Source organism: Protomyctophum parallelum (assembly GCF_964188405.1).
Source record: "Protomyctophum parallelum genome assembly, chromosome: 9".
Classification (NCBI taxonomy): domain Eukaryota; kingdom Metazoa; phylum Chordata; class Actinopteri; order Myctophiformes; family Myctophidae; genus Protomyctophum; species Protomyctophum parallelum.
Genome location: NC_139706.1, coordinates 29,673,521 through 29,691,133, shown reverse-complemented (window position 1 = coordinate 29,691,133; position 17,613 = coordinate 29,673,521). Strand labels below are relative to the sequence as shown.

Here is a 17,613-nt window from a genome sequence, read left to right as displayed (position 1 = left end):
TTTTAAACCAAGGTTTAAGCTCTATTCAGATAAACTTTGTCTTTTTTCACTTCCGGCACCCTGTATGATTTCTTTCTCTTGATTGGATAACATTGGAATTGGAACATTGGATAATGTTCACTTTTCAGCTGTAGAGGTAGGTGTGTAATATTGCTTTATAAAGTACATAGCTGACAACTGGCTGCAGTACAGACATAGTTTTAGACTAGGACTGTCATAGAAATCACTGCGATTGATCGTTAATAAAATAATCTATTGTTTAATGTAAAGAATATCATTCGTAAATGGACACGGAAATTGATAGATGTGTTTCAAGTGGCATTTACCTAGTTTGTGAAACTGAAAAAAAAAGATTGTCAGTGTTTTGATAATACTAAATTAGTGTAGACTACACATTCTCATTCTCAAGGCGTACAACAAAAACAAATAACACTTCTGGTCCTATACGTCAAAATAAAACTATGTTTTCTTTTTATTAGACATGTGATTTTGTTCCTCTTATCTCAGCCAGTCAATCAATCTGCCATTACGACAGTGTCCACATTCTGCCTGTTTTAACGGTTTGATCAGAATTGTTCTGCTGAGATCACCTCCCCACTCTGCTCGTGTTTTTGTTCCTTGACCTGTGTCTGCCCAGAGTAGCGGTGATATGAACAGGCTGTGTATGTCCCTCGTATTAGGAAGACCACTGAAATGGTAGCATAGTAGCTGCCGTAGATCAGAAACTGCAAAAGAAAGAGATGCCTCTGTCATGATTAATGATCAATGTCATAACTACATGCATGTAGGGCTATCTACTGTATCTACCTCTAGGTGTCACTCAAAACATTCACATGATGTGACAAAGCTTAATAATAATATGTCACATTGATTCACAGTACAATAAGGCCCCTTTTCCACCGGTTGGGAACCGGTTCAGTTTAGAACCAGTTCTCCAAAATTGGAATGTTAATTATGAATTAGTGTGCAAAACCATATGGCTATTATAAGTAAATTCATATATGATAATAACCCTTCCACAGGAGTAGCTTTTTCATATTTATCACACATTTTGTAATTTTCACCTACAGTAGGTGATAGGTGAATAGGTAAAAATGTAATTAATAGTCACCATGAAACTTCCCCAGTTGTTTACTTACACGAAGACAATGATTTATTGTATTACACATTTAAATGTGCAAATTAGGCATTATGTAGGAAAATATGCACATTTTCTTTTTTGAAATAGCTACTACTGTGGAAGGTTTATCATATGTTAATTTACTTTTATTGAGCCTATAAAAAATTCAATATAGGTACTGTATGGTTTTGCACACATAATTAACATTCCAATTTTGGAGGTCTGGCTCATGGACTAAAAACTGGTTCTGAACTAAACCGGTTGAAAAGGGGTCAATGAGTATACTAAGTATAACTTTTGGAGGAGATGAGTGTGCGGGTTCTTTTCTCTTTTTCTGGTGTCTGCAGGATGCAATAAACACAATTCCCTTGCCCTAGCCATACTGTAACAATATTGATAGTTTTACACATGCTTGATCATTGGTAGCACACACTAATCAGTATGAGCTTTGCATGGCATCCTGCCCTCTTCTCATAATTCTATGTGTCTATTAAACATACCTGTGTTACAATGTCCAGTCCTAATGCAGACTCATCAACAACAATGGCTGTCAAAATGGTCTGCAGTGAAAGGGCAGCAAACGTGTTGATTCCAAATGTTAGAGCATAACATTCCATGGCGAGATTGGCTGCAATCTGAAATCTGAAAGGGCAAGCATCTTATTATCATGTACATTAACCACTTTCAACCTTGCATGCCTCTGTTTTGGGAATGTTATAGGCAAACATTTTCAAAGGTTTTCAACAGAAATCACACTTGAAGTGAAGTGAGGGGTACTATTATCATCATACATCACATTCCGTGCTCATACGGACAGACAGACAGACAGACAGACAGACATACACACAAAGCTGTGCATAGGAGGGGAGAAATATTATGCGTTCTGAGCTTGTAGACTGGTTATTTTCAATGTGAAATGTGAAAAAGTTCTAATACCAAATAGTGTATGCAGTGCAGGATCATTATACCTTAATGCTGTATGGTTGCTGGTTGTATTGACACAAACTTACGTGGTGATGGTTATGAGGAGCATGTATGATGCTTTGAACACAACGTAGCCAGCATAGCACGCCCAGATGCTGCTTGTGAGTGCCATCAGAAACACAGCTCCTGCCCCCAGAGCAGAAAAAAAGCCCAGAGCTAGCTCTCCCCACACCGTCCAGGTAACGTTGATATGACCTGCAGAGAAAGCTGCTGCAGCACCTGACATGGGACGGGGAAAAATGTGTTGATTTGCCTATGGCTGTGAAGGACAAGGCCATGTCAGCTCTATGTCATTGTTGTCATTGTGCTTTTTGGATCAGAGGTATTTCCAAGGATAATCAGAATTCGTTTTTATTTGTCACAAAATCATTTCTTTCTCATGCAAGATTATATGGATCTTGCACGAGAAGAAATGTATGTATGTAAAAAAAATAGTATTCTGTGAGAAGAGAGGACAGTTATAGTGAAAGCAACGGGGAATAGAACAAATAATTATAATTAATTATTTCACAGACATTTCTCTGAACACTCAAACACAAGTAAAAGATGAGTGTTGATTTTTTTTCATTTGCTGCTTCCTTTCGCTTTAGGGATTTTAGCTGATTTTAGCTAGATCACAGGATCTACTGAATGTGAAGGAGGCCTACTGGGGTGAAGCCACACTGTGTGTCATAGGCTCAAAATGTCAGTTTGACACATTCAGTAGATCCCGTGACTATAGTAGGACTATAGTAAATAATAAAAAAGATAAATCGCTATCAAATTTTATAAATTTAGCCCCATGCTCGAATGCCCCCGCCCCCCTGTCAAAAACAGCTAAAATCCCTAAAACGAAAGAAAGCAGCAAATGAAAAATAATTAAAACTCATCTTTTACTTTCTCTCTTAACAACCTAAAACATGAACCTTGGTTGAAAAAAACTAAAGTTGTCCTTTAAGTGAAACAATTATTCCTTTTCATTGCTTGTCTAATTTGAATACAAGCCAGCGGGAGCATCAATCTGTGTTCACTCTCCAAATCAATTCACACCAGTAAGATGCCCTGAGGGCGAGAAGCCAAAGCGCTGAAACAACAGGACTGGGAATGACCATATATGCGTTTTTTGGACGTTTTCGAGCTGGGTAGGGCGTAAAATGTGCTATTTAGTAAGGCCAGGCGGAGCCTCGAGCCAGCCCAACTGCCCGTCTAGAGTTTGAATGGACAGGGAGACATCGAAGAGGAAGGACGGGTGGGGTAGGATCAACAGATGGAATGTCTCCATGGCTTAGGGTCGACGACAGAGTACAGCATCTTGCAATGGGTCTGGTCCACAAGATTCGATACACCACCAAGATACCCATGTACCTGTCTAAATACTTCCTTAATGTAAACGAAGTCCACACCCACAACACCAGAGGGAGTGCAACAAACCATGTACAACCCAGATTCGGCACAAACAATGGACTAAATTATTTTCGCTCCTATGCCACCAAAATGTGGAACGCCCTACCAACAGTCATTAAGACATGTGAATCCCCTGACTCCTTCAAAACCGCTCTCAAAGGGCACCTACGGATGGCTGCAATTCGAAACTGGCCTCTGTAAAATCTGAATCCCCCCCACCCCACCCCCCCCATTTCCCCTCACTGTATAATGTATCTTTTCCCTTTTTTGCTTCCTATATGATGAATTCCTGTTCTGTTCTTTAGCTACATAGAAATGTCTATTTGTATGTCTCTAAATGTTTGTATGTCTCTAAATGTTTTGATGAATTGAACAATGTGGACCCTGTTGTAAACAAGTGTAATGCTTAATTGGGTCGTCCACTCACAGTTAACAGTCTTTGTATTGAGTTTGTGCTTAAAATGTACTGTAAATTCTACAAACTGTTAATAAATATTTCAATCAATCAATCAATCCAGATCTAAGGGTTTGATTAGGTCAGATCAACATGGTGTCCGTGAGGTCAGATGTAGAGTTGCTGGCTGGCTCCATATATGCAGATCTAGGTGATGATCCAGTCTTCTCCATGTATGGCTGATGAGGTCAGTGTCGTGATCTTCATATATGGAGACGGCCATATATGGAGCGTGTCACAAGGCGTGACGGACTGACTGACATGAAATGCAGGTTTTCATAGTAAACTGCGACCTATGGTCGCAATTATCCATTTAATGAGTTATCTCATATAATCATGACAAAGCACTATTCATGAAATTACCATCAACAACACTAAATGTAAATGGCTGAATAAATCTAAGCTTGATAAAATGTTGATGTGGGATACTTAAGGAAAATAAGTCTAATCCACTGCTTCAGAGAAAAACAAAATCTTTAGTCATCACTTTAGTGTCATTATGTCTCTGCCATTGTTCAGAATTGTCACGCATTCCATTTCTGAGTCGCATATATGCTATGTAATAGCTGTGTACAGACTATAGCCATGATAGTGAAGAATGTTAACACCACATTTAATTTACTATACAATATATGAACAACTAATTGTCTCACCTACGAGAGTGCACACTGCCTCCACCCCTCCATTGTAGACAGCGGATGTGGCAGATGGTTCAATGTGGTCCCACATTAGCTGGACGTAGTTGAAGATCTGCCCATAGCCAGCTGTGGCCAGAGCCCACCACAGGGACCAGTAGATCAAATGCCTGCATAACATGATTACTACTGAGATTATGATTATGATACTGATGACGATGACTACGGTTACTAACTATGAGCTGAAAACTATACAACGTAAATGATGTATATCAATAAATGAACATGCACTGTAAAATAGAAGGTATGTGCATGCATAAAGTGAATGGCAAATCGAGTGGCCATTATTAGATACGTACCACATACATTAAGAGTAGGGAGACCACATCCAATCACTTAAGATATATTATATTGTATTATCATATTCTAGCTCTACCATTGAGATGTTTTATTAATACAGTACGTTTGCAGCTTTGAGCTGTTTTATGCGAAACAAAACAAAGTACAAACAGAAAGTCATATAAAAAGAAACATACTTGGAAGAATAGGAGTCTCTAAAGCTTTTCCAAAGCACCTTGCCAGCATGAGCAACACTCTCGCTACTGCACAAGCCACAACCATGCCCCTCTGCCTTCTCTGACCCTGAGCCAAGCCCTCCCTCTGCCTTCTCCTCCTCCACCCGCTGGGACTGGGAGCCCATTTCCCCTTTGAAGAATATGCCACGTTGGGGCATGGGTAGCCAGAAGGATACAAGCAAAGCGACGCTTACGGTCCCCAGAGTGATAGCATTGATGTAGAAGTAGTCCATCCCTGCCGAATGGGGTTGACAATCGAAAAGACACTCATTTCATTCAGAATTGTCAAATATTTATTATGTCCCACACATTTTCTTAAACATTACCTTGCTCAATTATTATTATTTTTGTATTATTAATATTATTATATTTGTATGGAATAGTCTCTCGAGACAGACAAAAAAAGAGGGTGCTGTTTTCCCTTTGTTTTGCCAATGAGTTCTCAGATTGGTTATGGCATAACAACAAAATATTATTTAAGGAACACCATGAAAGTAAAAATGATTATTCTAAATATCAAAGATTTCTTGCTTCTATCAAATCTGATACTACCATGATTTTCTGATTCAGTTTTGGGATTGGTTACTTGTAAATTCCCATTTACCTGCCAGGGAGACAAGCAGCTGGCTTAATGTGGCACCACATGTGTACCCAGCCAGCATAGCACTGCGGAGATAGCCCGTGGCCTTCTGGTACATCTCAGCTGGTATTACACTGTAGATGTAGGATAAGTAGGCCACCTCTGTGGAGGTCACCACAGCAAAGTTGACCTGTAGGACCATAAACACGATTAGTCCAATTAGACCTGGAACCCCTTTACGTTGTTATAGACCATATTCACACGGTCGGCCATCTTTCCATTAAGTCAATGGCAGGGTGGCAATAGTTACTGTTACAGACTTGCATAACTGTATCCTGCAGTATCAATAGAATCAATACATTTATAACGTTTCATTATCATACATGCTTAAATCAGTCTTATATAGATCTATCTGCATTTTGTGATCAATATGAATGATGTTCCTTTGTTTGAATGAACCTGAAGGACGGTCATAGCTGGTAGGCCTGGGACGAAGCAGAGCAGAACACCGTTGGTCACCAGGAAGAGTCCTTGCAGGATAATAAGCGGCTTGTATCTCAGAAAGTCAGTCAGCAAGAACACAGGAATGATGATGACGAGATAGGAGTATGTCCATATAGGGAACAGAGTGTTGGTCAGCTATGGAATATAAGTGCACGAGAATAATAAGTATTGGTTATTGGTATGATCACATCCCCATGCATAATTATAATTTGTATTTCTTGCCTCCAGACAACGTGTCAGCTGTTTGGCAGTGGTGAAAAAATAACTAAGTACATTTAGTTAAGTACTTATGTACAGTATTGAGGTATTAGTACTTTACTTGAGTATTTCCGATTTACAGTACTTTACTTCTACTCCATTATATCACAGAGGCAAATATTGTACTTTTACTCCAATGCATTTATTTGAAAACTTTAGTTACTAGTTACTTTGTAGATTTGGATTATTATTACAAAACATACATTATCCACTTCAGTCCTATACATTTCGGCCATTTGAAAACAAGCTCACAATGCATAGTGATGCGATTCATTGTGAGTTTGTAGAAATATCTTCATACATTTTAAAACTTGTGAAATGGGACATTCTGCATAATGAGTAGTTTTTGATGCCAATACTTTTGTACTTTTACTTACCGGTAAGTACATTTTGAAATAAGTAAAATAATATTTTTTACACATGCACTGCAGTTTAGACATCTGAGAAAAAGATAATTCACGAGTACAAGGCCTAAAGTTGTGTGTGTGTGTGTGTGTGTGTGTGTGTGTGTGTGTGTGTGTGTGTGTGTGTGTGTGTGTGTGTGTGTGTGTGTGTGTGTGTGCGCGCGCGCGCATGCGCGCCCTGCCCGCATCCATCTTACCACTTCTTCAGAAATGTTTTTGTGTCCAATGAGGTATGGAGTAACAAAGGGTTCTGCAGGTCTGCAGTTGGCAAAAAAGCCATAGATTGAAATGACCACAGTGGGATACACCCAACCGGAGGACTTCAGCCTTGTCCAACAGTCCATTCTTTCCCCCGCAGACGAAATGTCCCCAAAATTTGTCTTTGGTATTAAACCTCCCTGTACTCCACGCGAGTTCTCTGGTCTTAAAGAACAAGCTTTATTTGAACTGGTCCTTAAGTCGCAGATATTTACAGTGACAGATTTGACCTTTATTTATGGACATGCAACACGTGTCACGTTTATGAGAGAGAGACTTTGACCTTTTAGGAAATAATCAGTTCCTGATTGTAGCTAAAAATCTTCTTTACTTTTGATTGTACATGTCATAAAAAGAAAGACATTATTCAATACTATAGGGATGCAAATGATTGATTATTAATTAATTGATAGTTGATTACTGCCACTCAAGTGACTACTGGCGTCTTTTCGGGACTTATCAATTCAATCCAAAGGAGATTTATCCACACTTTTCCTGGGCTGTGTGTGCTCCAGTTCCTGTCGATTTGATCCAATGAAAGCCAATTAAACTGGTCAGATGACCAATGGCAATGATATCCAATGAAATCAACAGGAACTGGAGCACACACAGCCCAGGAAAAGTGTGGATAGGCATGAGAAAACTGAATTACAATTCCCTAGACCTAGCCTATCTTGTGTTGATTGTCCAATGAGTTCACCTGTGACTAGTCTTGGCTCTCCAAGCTGTCCAATTAGTTCGTTTGTGTCACCTGTGTCCTGCCCCAGCCTATCTTGTGTGGATTGTCCATTGAGTTATCTTCCCACCTGAAGGACTCTGGGTTATGGGTCATGACCAAACTACAAAAATGTGTATGTATGTAAATTTGTAAGTTATTTACCTTTTTATGATAGGCCACTCCCATTGCCATACCCCTTTTAGCCAATTGGAATTAAATGAACACACTTGACCTCCAGGGTGTGAATTTGCTGCCCCAATATCAAGATTTGTTTCCAATATATTTATCAAAATTCTGCCATATCTTGTGCTTTTATCACAAATTGAACGATAGGTTAGAGCTATGCTGCCCCATGCAGGTTGTTGCATTGTACACGGTAAGATGTTCCTTTATTGTCAGTGTTTGCAGTTTCCATTTCCTGGTTTCCATGACAATGTCTATACCACAATGTTATGCCTCTGGCTGATACAACCCAAAATACTGAGCAGTGTTTTGAAAATACTTTAAGACATCTAAATTAATTATGCTGTGCGGGGGTTTTTCCCTGAAATGACATAATAACCCACATTGCTAATGAATGAATGGTTGTAGTCAAGAACACACAAGTCTAGCATGTAGATGAGCGGGAGTGAATTGAGGTGCACTCAGTCAGTGCCAAAAACTTTCAGAGTTGGAGAAAATATGCATACAATTTGAGATTAAATACAACGCTAGGGGTGGCAATTTTGTCATTTTGATGGGAGTCTGGGACCCTGAATGACTCTCCTTCCAGAACTTCCGGAAGCCTTCGGAAGGCTGTTTGAGCCTTCTCTAAAACACCCTGGACAGTGGACAATGCACCGCTAGAGAGATCTGGCTCCTAAACTGTAGAACAAACACACTCCTTTTTTTTTCTTTTTCTTTTTTTTTAAGATATTTTTTTTGCGGCTTACGCCTTTTATTGATTTTTGAAGGGACAGACAGTAGGCTGACAGGAAACGGGAGAGAGATGGGGGGATGACATGCAGTAAAGGCCGTGTCGGGTCCGGGAGTTGAACCCGCGGCACACTGCGACTGGATTACCAGTCTGGTGCCCAGACCGTTACGCTACGGCCTGGGCAACAAACACACTCCTAATGTTACTTGTCACCTTTTTCTTTTTTTTTTATGTATTTATTTATTTATTTTTAAGTAAATTTTATTCAAAGAGTTAGCTCATGTGCAGTTTTCACAGAAAGAGAATACGACTCTTCGTTTTTTTTTTACATTTTTCTCCCACAACTCCCTTCCCAGTCCTCCCCACCCACCCACCATCTTTCCCCACGAGGCCAGACATACAAACAACATACAAACACAGGTATAAAAAATTATAATAATAATTTGAGTACAAAGCAATATACACAACATACAGTATATACAGGCATAAAACCAATGGGTAGGTTTCCCCATGTACCCAAACTAACTACTACTACTAAAATTATATCGTCTTGTATGGAATTCTTTGTTATTATATAGTTATGAAAATGCTTGAATTAATTTAGGATTTTCTTTATTATTTTTTATTTTGAAATAAGAATAATAAATAAAAAATGTGTAGGAAACGTAAAGAAAAATATCGTCGTAATCGTGAAAACGATTCCCCAAAAACGGGTGCCGACGACCCTTGTTTGGGAAGCAGTGCCCTGGAGAAAACCTTTCCAATATAGAACACTCCGACATGTCCCAGCACAACACTTTTCATCTGGCATATAATTATCCTCCTGATGAATGTGTTGTGCTGGAACACGTCGAACTGTTCCTACTCTTCCACTGCAGTCAAGCCTTTAAAAAAATTGATAAATTTTTCCTCTGCTTTTCCGAAGGGGACCTTCAATCACTTCTTTAATCATTTAAGCGCTTTAACTGACCGGGGGAACCAAGGACTCTATAATACAGGTAGGTCTGCTCCATTCCCCCATCTGCACCAAATCTCTTCACTGAATGTTCTATATACTGTAGCAGATTGTCTATTTTCGCGAGAATGTTTGTCCCCCAGAATGGGGACACTATGAAGAAGGCTCCAGCCTTTGGATAATATAATACTTTATATTCATATAATTCAATTGTAATACAATTTTAATACAATTTTAGTGAACTGTGTGACATGGTGCATTGGATGTGAGGATGCTGAATGGTTAACAGTTTTCTGAAGATGTAATTGTTAAATGTGAGCATTACAAACTGTTATGTTACTCAACGTGACTCAGAAGGCATGTTGCACTAAATGCTTCTGTCTCTGTGTGTTCAGCAACAATGAGTATATGGCCTTCTTAATGGAACTCCCATTTAAAGTCCATCAGAGTTAATTAGACAAAACACAAAACACACAGTCAAACACAGACATTACACCCACGCAAAACACATGCAAACATTAACCTCACTCAAACACATGCACGCACCCACGCGCACACACACACACACACACACACACACACACACACACACACACACACACACACACACACACACACACACACACACACACACACACACACACACACACACACACACACACACACACACACAACAAATAATGAAAACACTCAGACATTCCATCGTCACCACTGAGCCCTCCTGCTGTCAAACAGGAAGTCATGTGACCCGTTGAAGGTGTTTAAAAGAAGACGCCTGGCACTGGCTCATACATAACCCAACCCAGACATCAGCACCAAGAGCAGCTCCGACCAGACCACAGCAGACCACATCACTTTGATCCTGACCACACCTGCAAAACCACTCCAATACAGAAGTACAGTAAGTACAATACCGTCTGTCTGTCTGTCTGTCTGTCTGTCTGTCTGTCTGTCTGTCTGTCTGTCTGTCTGTCTGTCTGTCTGTCTGTCTGTCTGTCTGTCTGTCTGTCTGTCTCTCTCTCTCTCTGTCTCTCTCTCTCTGTCTCTCTCTCCTCTCTTTGAGGCCTCAAAATCCAGTTAAGTGGTGGTGGCATGTTATGTCTGTGACATTGTGACATAACACATGATGTAATATGTTCCATTTGTGACATGTTCGTGACACCCGTTAATATTCCTTTTTTCCCTCTCTCGCACATGGTAACATTAAAATGTCCCACTTGTGACGAAACATGACAAGTTTTGGGTCAATTCGCACCTGTAACATTGAATTGAGAGTGGGACATTAGTCAAATAATTTGACTCAATTTGACTCAAATTGAATATATAGTAGAGGTGCAAGTAACTAAGAAGATCTACTTAAGTAGGCTACTTATTTGAAAACCTTAGTTTATAGTTATAGTTACTTGATTATTATTACGAAACATACATTAACCACTTCAGCACTATACATTTCGTCAATTTGAAAAAATCTCACGCATACGTCATGATGCGATGCATTATGAGCTTGTAGATTTTCAAATTATACATTTATACATTTGGAAACTTTAAATGAGACATTCTGCACAATGAGTACTTTTACTTTTGGTACGTCTATATTTTGATACAGAGTATTTCTACATTGCAGTATTGATACTTTTACCTAAGTGAAACATTTGGGTACTTTTTCCACCACTGGTGTCGGACAGAAGCCTCTTATCTGCATATTTCAACGTTTTATGTTATTTTTTAAATGAGTATCTTTAAGATCGTGAGAGTGGGGGCAGCTCTGATGTGAGTGAGTTCAACAGCGAGGGGGGCGGGGCCACCGAGAAACCCAGTTTCGCTTGTTTGTCTCTGGGGTTTGGCGTTGGATGAGTTCAGAGTAGTAGTAGAACTATTGACAGTGGGTGACTGCACTATGCACTAATGTCCTCCCTATACAGACATGCAGTCAGTCCAGACTTCCAGAGTGGTGATGCTGTTTGCTCTCTTCATGGTGATATCAAGCCCTGCGTCTTCTCAACCTCTCCACCCATTGCCACGAGAACTCCAACCTCAGCAACACCACCCGCTACTGCAGAGAACACGCTCCGCCATTCTGCTTCCTCAGGTGACACACCAACTACCCACTGTATCTATTCTTAATGTTATTAGTGACACACCACACTATAGGGCTGTATTTTGCGTGTCTTAAGTACCAGGTCTTACCTAACTTGAGTAAACTAAAGACCTGGAGGCGTGATCAATGCCATTTGGCTATTCTGAGTGGCCAAAGAGCATTGATCACGCCTCCAGGTCTTTAGTTTACTCACGTTAGGTAATAAGACCTGGTACTTATGACGCGCAAAATACAGCCCTTATCTCTATTCACTAGTGAAAATAGCAGATCTACAAGCACACAACGCATCACTTTGCACCATGTTGCAAGCTTGTAGATCAACTATTTTCACTCAGTCTTAATTATTAGAAAAACTTTTATTCATGGAATTTCCATATATATATATATATATATATATATATATATATATATATATATATATATATGTATATAATATATCTGAAATGTTTATGTCCTCAGAAGTATAGTAAAATAGTGTGTGTGTGTGTGTGTGTGTGTGTGTGTGTGTGTGTGTGTGTGTGTGTGTGTGTGTGTGTGTGTGTGTGTGTGTGTGTGTGTGTGTGTGTGTGTGTGTGTGTGTGTGTGTGCATGCGTGCGTATGTATGTGCAGGACTGGAAGAAACGTGCAGTAGAAGACCTGCTGTCCCAGCTCTCGTTGCCAGGGGGCGATACCGCTCAGCGTGAGGCGGAGGTGGTTTCCATGGGAACGGAGGAGGGGGAGACGGTCGCCATGGTGACAGATGTGGAGGGAGGCGTGGCTAAAGAGGACTTGGAGCGATCGGTCGACGCCCCCAACAGCCTCCCACCCCGAGAGAGGAAGGCTGGATGTAAAAACTTCTACTGGAAAGGATTCACCTCCTGTTAATGGTAAGTACCACACTTAGTCCAACAATACGTGTTATTGTTGGACTATTAAGCTCCGCTAGGAATCCGACGCGCTCGGTGTGTGGGGACCTTTACTGTTAATGGTACCACACTTAATACGTATATTATATTGTTGGACTATATAGCAGGGGTTTTCAACTGGTTGTGAACGAGGGACCACCACTGCCCTGACTTAGAATCAACCTGGGACCACTGTTGTGTTGGCCGGGGATATTGGCTAAGATTAGTGCTTTTGTATCACTTGCTAGCATCCCATGTGTCCACTGTTTCTCAACCAATGGTCCATTAAAGTAATAATGTCCTAATAATAATGACTCAACCAGACAATCCGCTGCACTCAATTTCTTGACCTCCCACTAAATGGCTACATGGACGGTCATCACAGGTCATTCAGTTCACGGTTTATCAACTAGTCAGTGTCACTAGTGGAAAGAACATTTAAACAATCAACAAATCCTACATTACTAAATGCATGGTCACCACAGGGACCACATGCAATACCTCCACGGACCACCAGTGACCCACAGAGACCACCTGTTGAGAACCCCTGGACTAGAATACTATAGATCACCAACGTCAATATCGCTAGAGGGCGCTATTTCATGTGTATTTTTTTATTTGTATAATTATTACTAAGTCAGTGTCTCTCTAATATTTTCATGTCAGGGACCCCCAAATGTATATTCGATGGCGGAAAAATATTTTGTATTATGTTGTATTGTACTCCAATCAGCTTTACAAAAACAAAAAAACTAAAGTTTGTTGTGCAGTTCAAATGTAGGCTATCTCAAACAGACATGGCCTCAACTGTGTTCTTTGGTGCCCCACAAGGGGGCGCCAAAGAACACTGTTGGCAAACACTGCTGTAAAGGTAATGATTATGATAATTGTCATTTACTACATATACCAGTTCTACAAGCTTATAACATGTTGCATTGCGATTCATTGTAAGCTTGTAGATCGGCTATTTTCAGGAAAGATATTTAATGTAGACTGAAAATAGCAAAGACTGATCAACAACGTATGTGGTTTAAGTGTGTCCTGTTTCTTGTTGTTTTGCTCCTAGTTGAGACCCAGCCCACGGCCATGCCAATACCAATCAACCAATTACAGACGATGACCTGTACCTGACCAAGACAACCTACCAATCAGCATGAAGCATGTGTGTGTGTGTGTGTGTGTGGCACCTGTCTAATTGTCCAATAAAATAATGAATCAAGTCTCTGACTTGTATTATGTGTGTCTGACTCTGTGCAACGTATGGCCATGCATGTGTAGCTGTATGTACAGTACTATATGTATACTTTCAGATCTTGTATTTTAGTATTAAAGGGCCTTGCAAACGTGAAGCGAGGAACGCAGGCGTTGTTGCCTGGAACAACAAAGGTCTCCTCCAGGTCAGTTGAAGAGGGGCGCGACAACGCTAAACAGAATCCAGGTCTGGTGAGTCACGGGCGTGTGCGCGTAACTAGCACGGGAGCAAAAGAGTCACGGGACCGCGCTCACGTAAATACGCTTGCATTGTCGCACCGCGACTTCTCAGAGCAAAAACGGCAGGTCTCATTGAAAATGAACTATAGGCGCGCTTTATCGCTCCCCCTTTGCAAGGCCCTTTATACATCAAATACAGATGTTATTATGTAGCCTACTTTTATTCTTCAATTGAAACATTTTAAACATTTACACGACTTTATACTGTGGAATAAATCAATGAAACACAATGTGAGATGTCACTTCTTCTTCGCCTCTGATCGGCTTACCCACCTCAGAACAATTCAACTATGGTACATTATTATGGATTCCATCACAGCTCTAGGCAAACCCTGCTGTGTCTAAAAATAGACGTCTAAAACACGTCTAAAAATAGACGTGTTTTAGACGTCTATTTTTTTACGTTTTTTAGACGTCTGTTTTTAGACGTTTTTTTTATCCCATTTTTAGATGCACGTCTAATAGCCAGCTATTGCTCAGTGGGATGGTCAAAAATTATGAAAAACGAGGTTAAAATAATTAATTCTAAAATTCTAAAAACGATGGGCTATAACCCATGTTTTCTTTTTTTTCAAATTCTCAAAAATGATGAAAAACGGCGTGCTATAGTATGCCGTACGGTAGGGGCTATAGCCCATGTTCAAAAATGATGAAACACGAGGTTAATTTCTTTTTTCAAAAATAAAAAAAACGATGGGCTATAACCCATTTATTTTTTTTATTTTTTCTAAAAATAGACGTGTTTTAGACGTCTATTTTTAGACGTTTTTTATCCCATTTTTAGATACACGTGTAATAGCCGGCTATTGCTCATTGGGATGGTCAAAAAATATGAAAAACGAGGTTAAAAAAATTAATTCAAAAATTCAAAAAACGATGGGCTATAACCCATGTTTTTTTTTTTTTTTTTTTTTTTTTATATCCTCAAAAATGATGAAAAACGGCGTGCTATAGTATGCCGTACGGTATGGGCTATAGCCCATGTTCAAAAATGATGAAAAACGAGGTTATTTTTTTTTTTCAAAAATTCAAAAAACGATGGGCTATAACCCATGTTTTTTTTTTTGTTTGTTTTTTTTTAAATCCTCAAAAATGATGAAAAACGGCGTGCTATAGTATGCCGTACGGTAGGGGCTATAGCCCATGGTCAAAAATTATGAAAAACGAGGTTAATTTATTTTTTCAAAAATTCAAAAAACGATGGGCTATAACCCATGTTTTTTTTGTTTGTTTTTTCAAATCCTCAAAAATGATGAAAAACGGCGTGTTATAGTATGCCGTACGGTAGGGGCTATTAGACGAGCGTCTAAAAATGGGATAAAAAACGTCTAAAAATAGACGTCTAATACACGTCTAAAAATAGACGTGTTTTAGACGTCTATTTTTAGACGTTTTTCATCCCATTTTTAGATACACGTCTAATAGCCGGCTATTGCTCAGTGGGATGGTCAAAGAATATGAAAAACAAGGTTAATTTATTTTTTCAAAAATTCAAAAAACGATGGGCTATAACCCATGTTTTTTTCATTTTTTTAAAATCCTCAAAAATGATGAAAAACGGCGTGCTATAGTATGCCGTACGGTAGGGGCTATTAGACGAGCGTCTAAAAATGGGATAAAAAACATCTAAAAATAGACGTCTAAAACACGTCTAAAAATAGACGTGTTTTAGACGTCTATTTTTAGACGTTTTTCATCCCATTTTTAGATACACGTCTAATAGCCGGCTATTGCTCAGTGGGATGGTCAAAGAATATGAAAAACGAGGTTAAAAAAAATAATTCAAAAATTCAAAAAACGATGGGCTATAACCCATGTTTCTTTTTTTTTCTTTTTTTTTTTTCAAATCCTCAAAAATGATGAAAAACGGCGTGCTATAGTATGCCGTACGGTATGGGCTATAGCCCATGTTCAAAAATGATGAAAAACGAGGTTAATTTATTTTTTCAAAAATGCAAAAAACGATGGGCTATAACCCATGTTTTTTTTTTTTCTTTTTTTTTTTTTCAAATCCTCAAAAATGATGAAAAACGGCGTGCTATAGTATGCCGTACGGTAGGGGCTATAGCCCATGGTCAAAATTGATGAAAAACGAGGATAAAAAAATAAAAATAAAAATAAAAAAACGATGGGCTATAACCCATGTTTTTTTTGTTTTTTTCATTTTTTTCAAATCCTCAAAAATGATGAAAAACGGCGTGCTATAGTATGCCGTACGATATGGGCTATTAGACGAGCGTCTAAAAATGGGATAAAAAACGTCTAAAAATAGACGTGTTTTAGACGTCTATTTTTAGACGTTTTTTATCCCATTTTTAGATACACGTCTAATAGCCGGCTATTGCTCAGTGGGATGGTCAAAGAATATGAAAAACGAGGTTAAAAAAATAAATTCAAAAATTCAAAAAACGATGGGCTATAACCCATGTTTCTTTTTTTTTCTTTTTTTTTCAAATCCTCAAAAATGATGAAAAACGGCGTGCTATAGTATGCCGTACGGTATGGGCTATAGCCCATGTTCAAAAATGATGAAAAACGAGGTTAATTTATTTTTTCAAAAATGCAAAAAACGATGGGCTATAACCCATGTTTTTTTTGTTTTTTTTTCAAATCCTCAAAAATGATGAAAAACGGCGTGCTATAGTATGCCGTACGATATGGGCTATTAGACGAGCGTCTAAAAATGGGATAAAAAACGTCTAACAATAGACGTCTAAAACACGTCTAAAAATAGACGTGTATCCCATTTTTAGATACACGTCTAATAGCCGGCTATTGCTCATTGGGATGGTCAAAAAATATGAAAAACGAGGTTAAAAAAATGTATTCAAAAATTCAAAAAAAACGATGGGCTATAACCCATGTTTTTTTTTAGTTTTTTTTTTTCAAATCCTCAAAAATGATGAAAAACGGCGTGCTATAGTATGCCGTACGGTATGGGCTATAGCTCATGTTCAAAAATGATGAAAAACGAGGTTAATTTTTTTTTTCAAAAATTCAAAAAACGATGGGCTATAACCCATGTTTTTTTTTTGTTTTTTTTTCTTTTTTAAATCCTCAAAAATGATGAAAAACGGCGTGCTATAGTATGCCGTACGGTAGGGGCTATAGCCCATGGTCAAAAATGATGAAAAACGAGGATAAAAAAAAAAAAAGAAAAAACGATGGGCTATAACCCATGTTTTTTTTTTGTTTTTTTTTCAAATCCTCAAAAATGATGAAAAACGGCGTGCTATAGTATGCCGTACGATATGGGCTATTAGACGAGCGTCTAAAAATGGGATAAAAAACGTCTAACAATAGACGTCTAAAACACGTCTAAAAATAGACGTGTATCCCATTTTTAGATACACGTCTAATAGCCGGCTATTGCTCATTGGGATGGTCAAAAAATA

The 17,613-nt window shown here is 38.9% G+C and overlaps 2 protein-coding genes across 2 annotated transcripts; one reads left to right on the top strand and one right to left on the bottom strand.

The window, feature by feature from the left end:
• Nucleotides 1-497: 497 nt before the first annotated feature.
• LOC310864129 (thiamine transporter 2-like) lies at nt 498-7,241 on the bottom strand (the record flags this gene model as incomplete). The annotated part of the gene is made up of 8 exons (XM_083772701.1): nt 498-725; nt 1,621-1,762; nt 2,131-2,323; nt 4,595-4,746; nt 5,113-5,386; nt 5,756-5,921; nt 6,191-6,370; nt 7,095-7,241. The coding sequence occupies 8 exons, from the start codon at nt 7,239-7,241 to the stop codon at nt 567-569; spliced, it is 1,413 nt and encodes a 470-aa protein (XP_083628827.1). The 3' UTR covers nt 498-566.
• Nucleotides 7,242-9,626: 2,385 nt separating this feature from the next.
• On the top strand, nt 9,627-14,448 carry sst1.2 (somatostatin 1, tandem duplicate 2). The gene is made up of 5 exons (XM_083772925.1): nt 9,627-9,787; nt 10,480-10,645; nt 11,667-11,833; nt 12,453-12,709; nt 13,794-14,448. The coding sequence occupies exons 3-4, from the start codon at nt 11,669-11,671 to the stop codon at nt 12,705-12,707; spliced, it is 420 nt and encodes a 139-aa protein (XP_083629051.1). The 5' UTR covers nt 9,627-9,787; nt 10,480-10,645; nt 11,667-11,668; the 3' UTR covers nt 12,708-12,709; nt 13,794-14,448.
• Nucleotides 14,449-17,613: the final 3,165 nt, after the last annotated feature.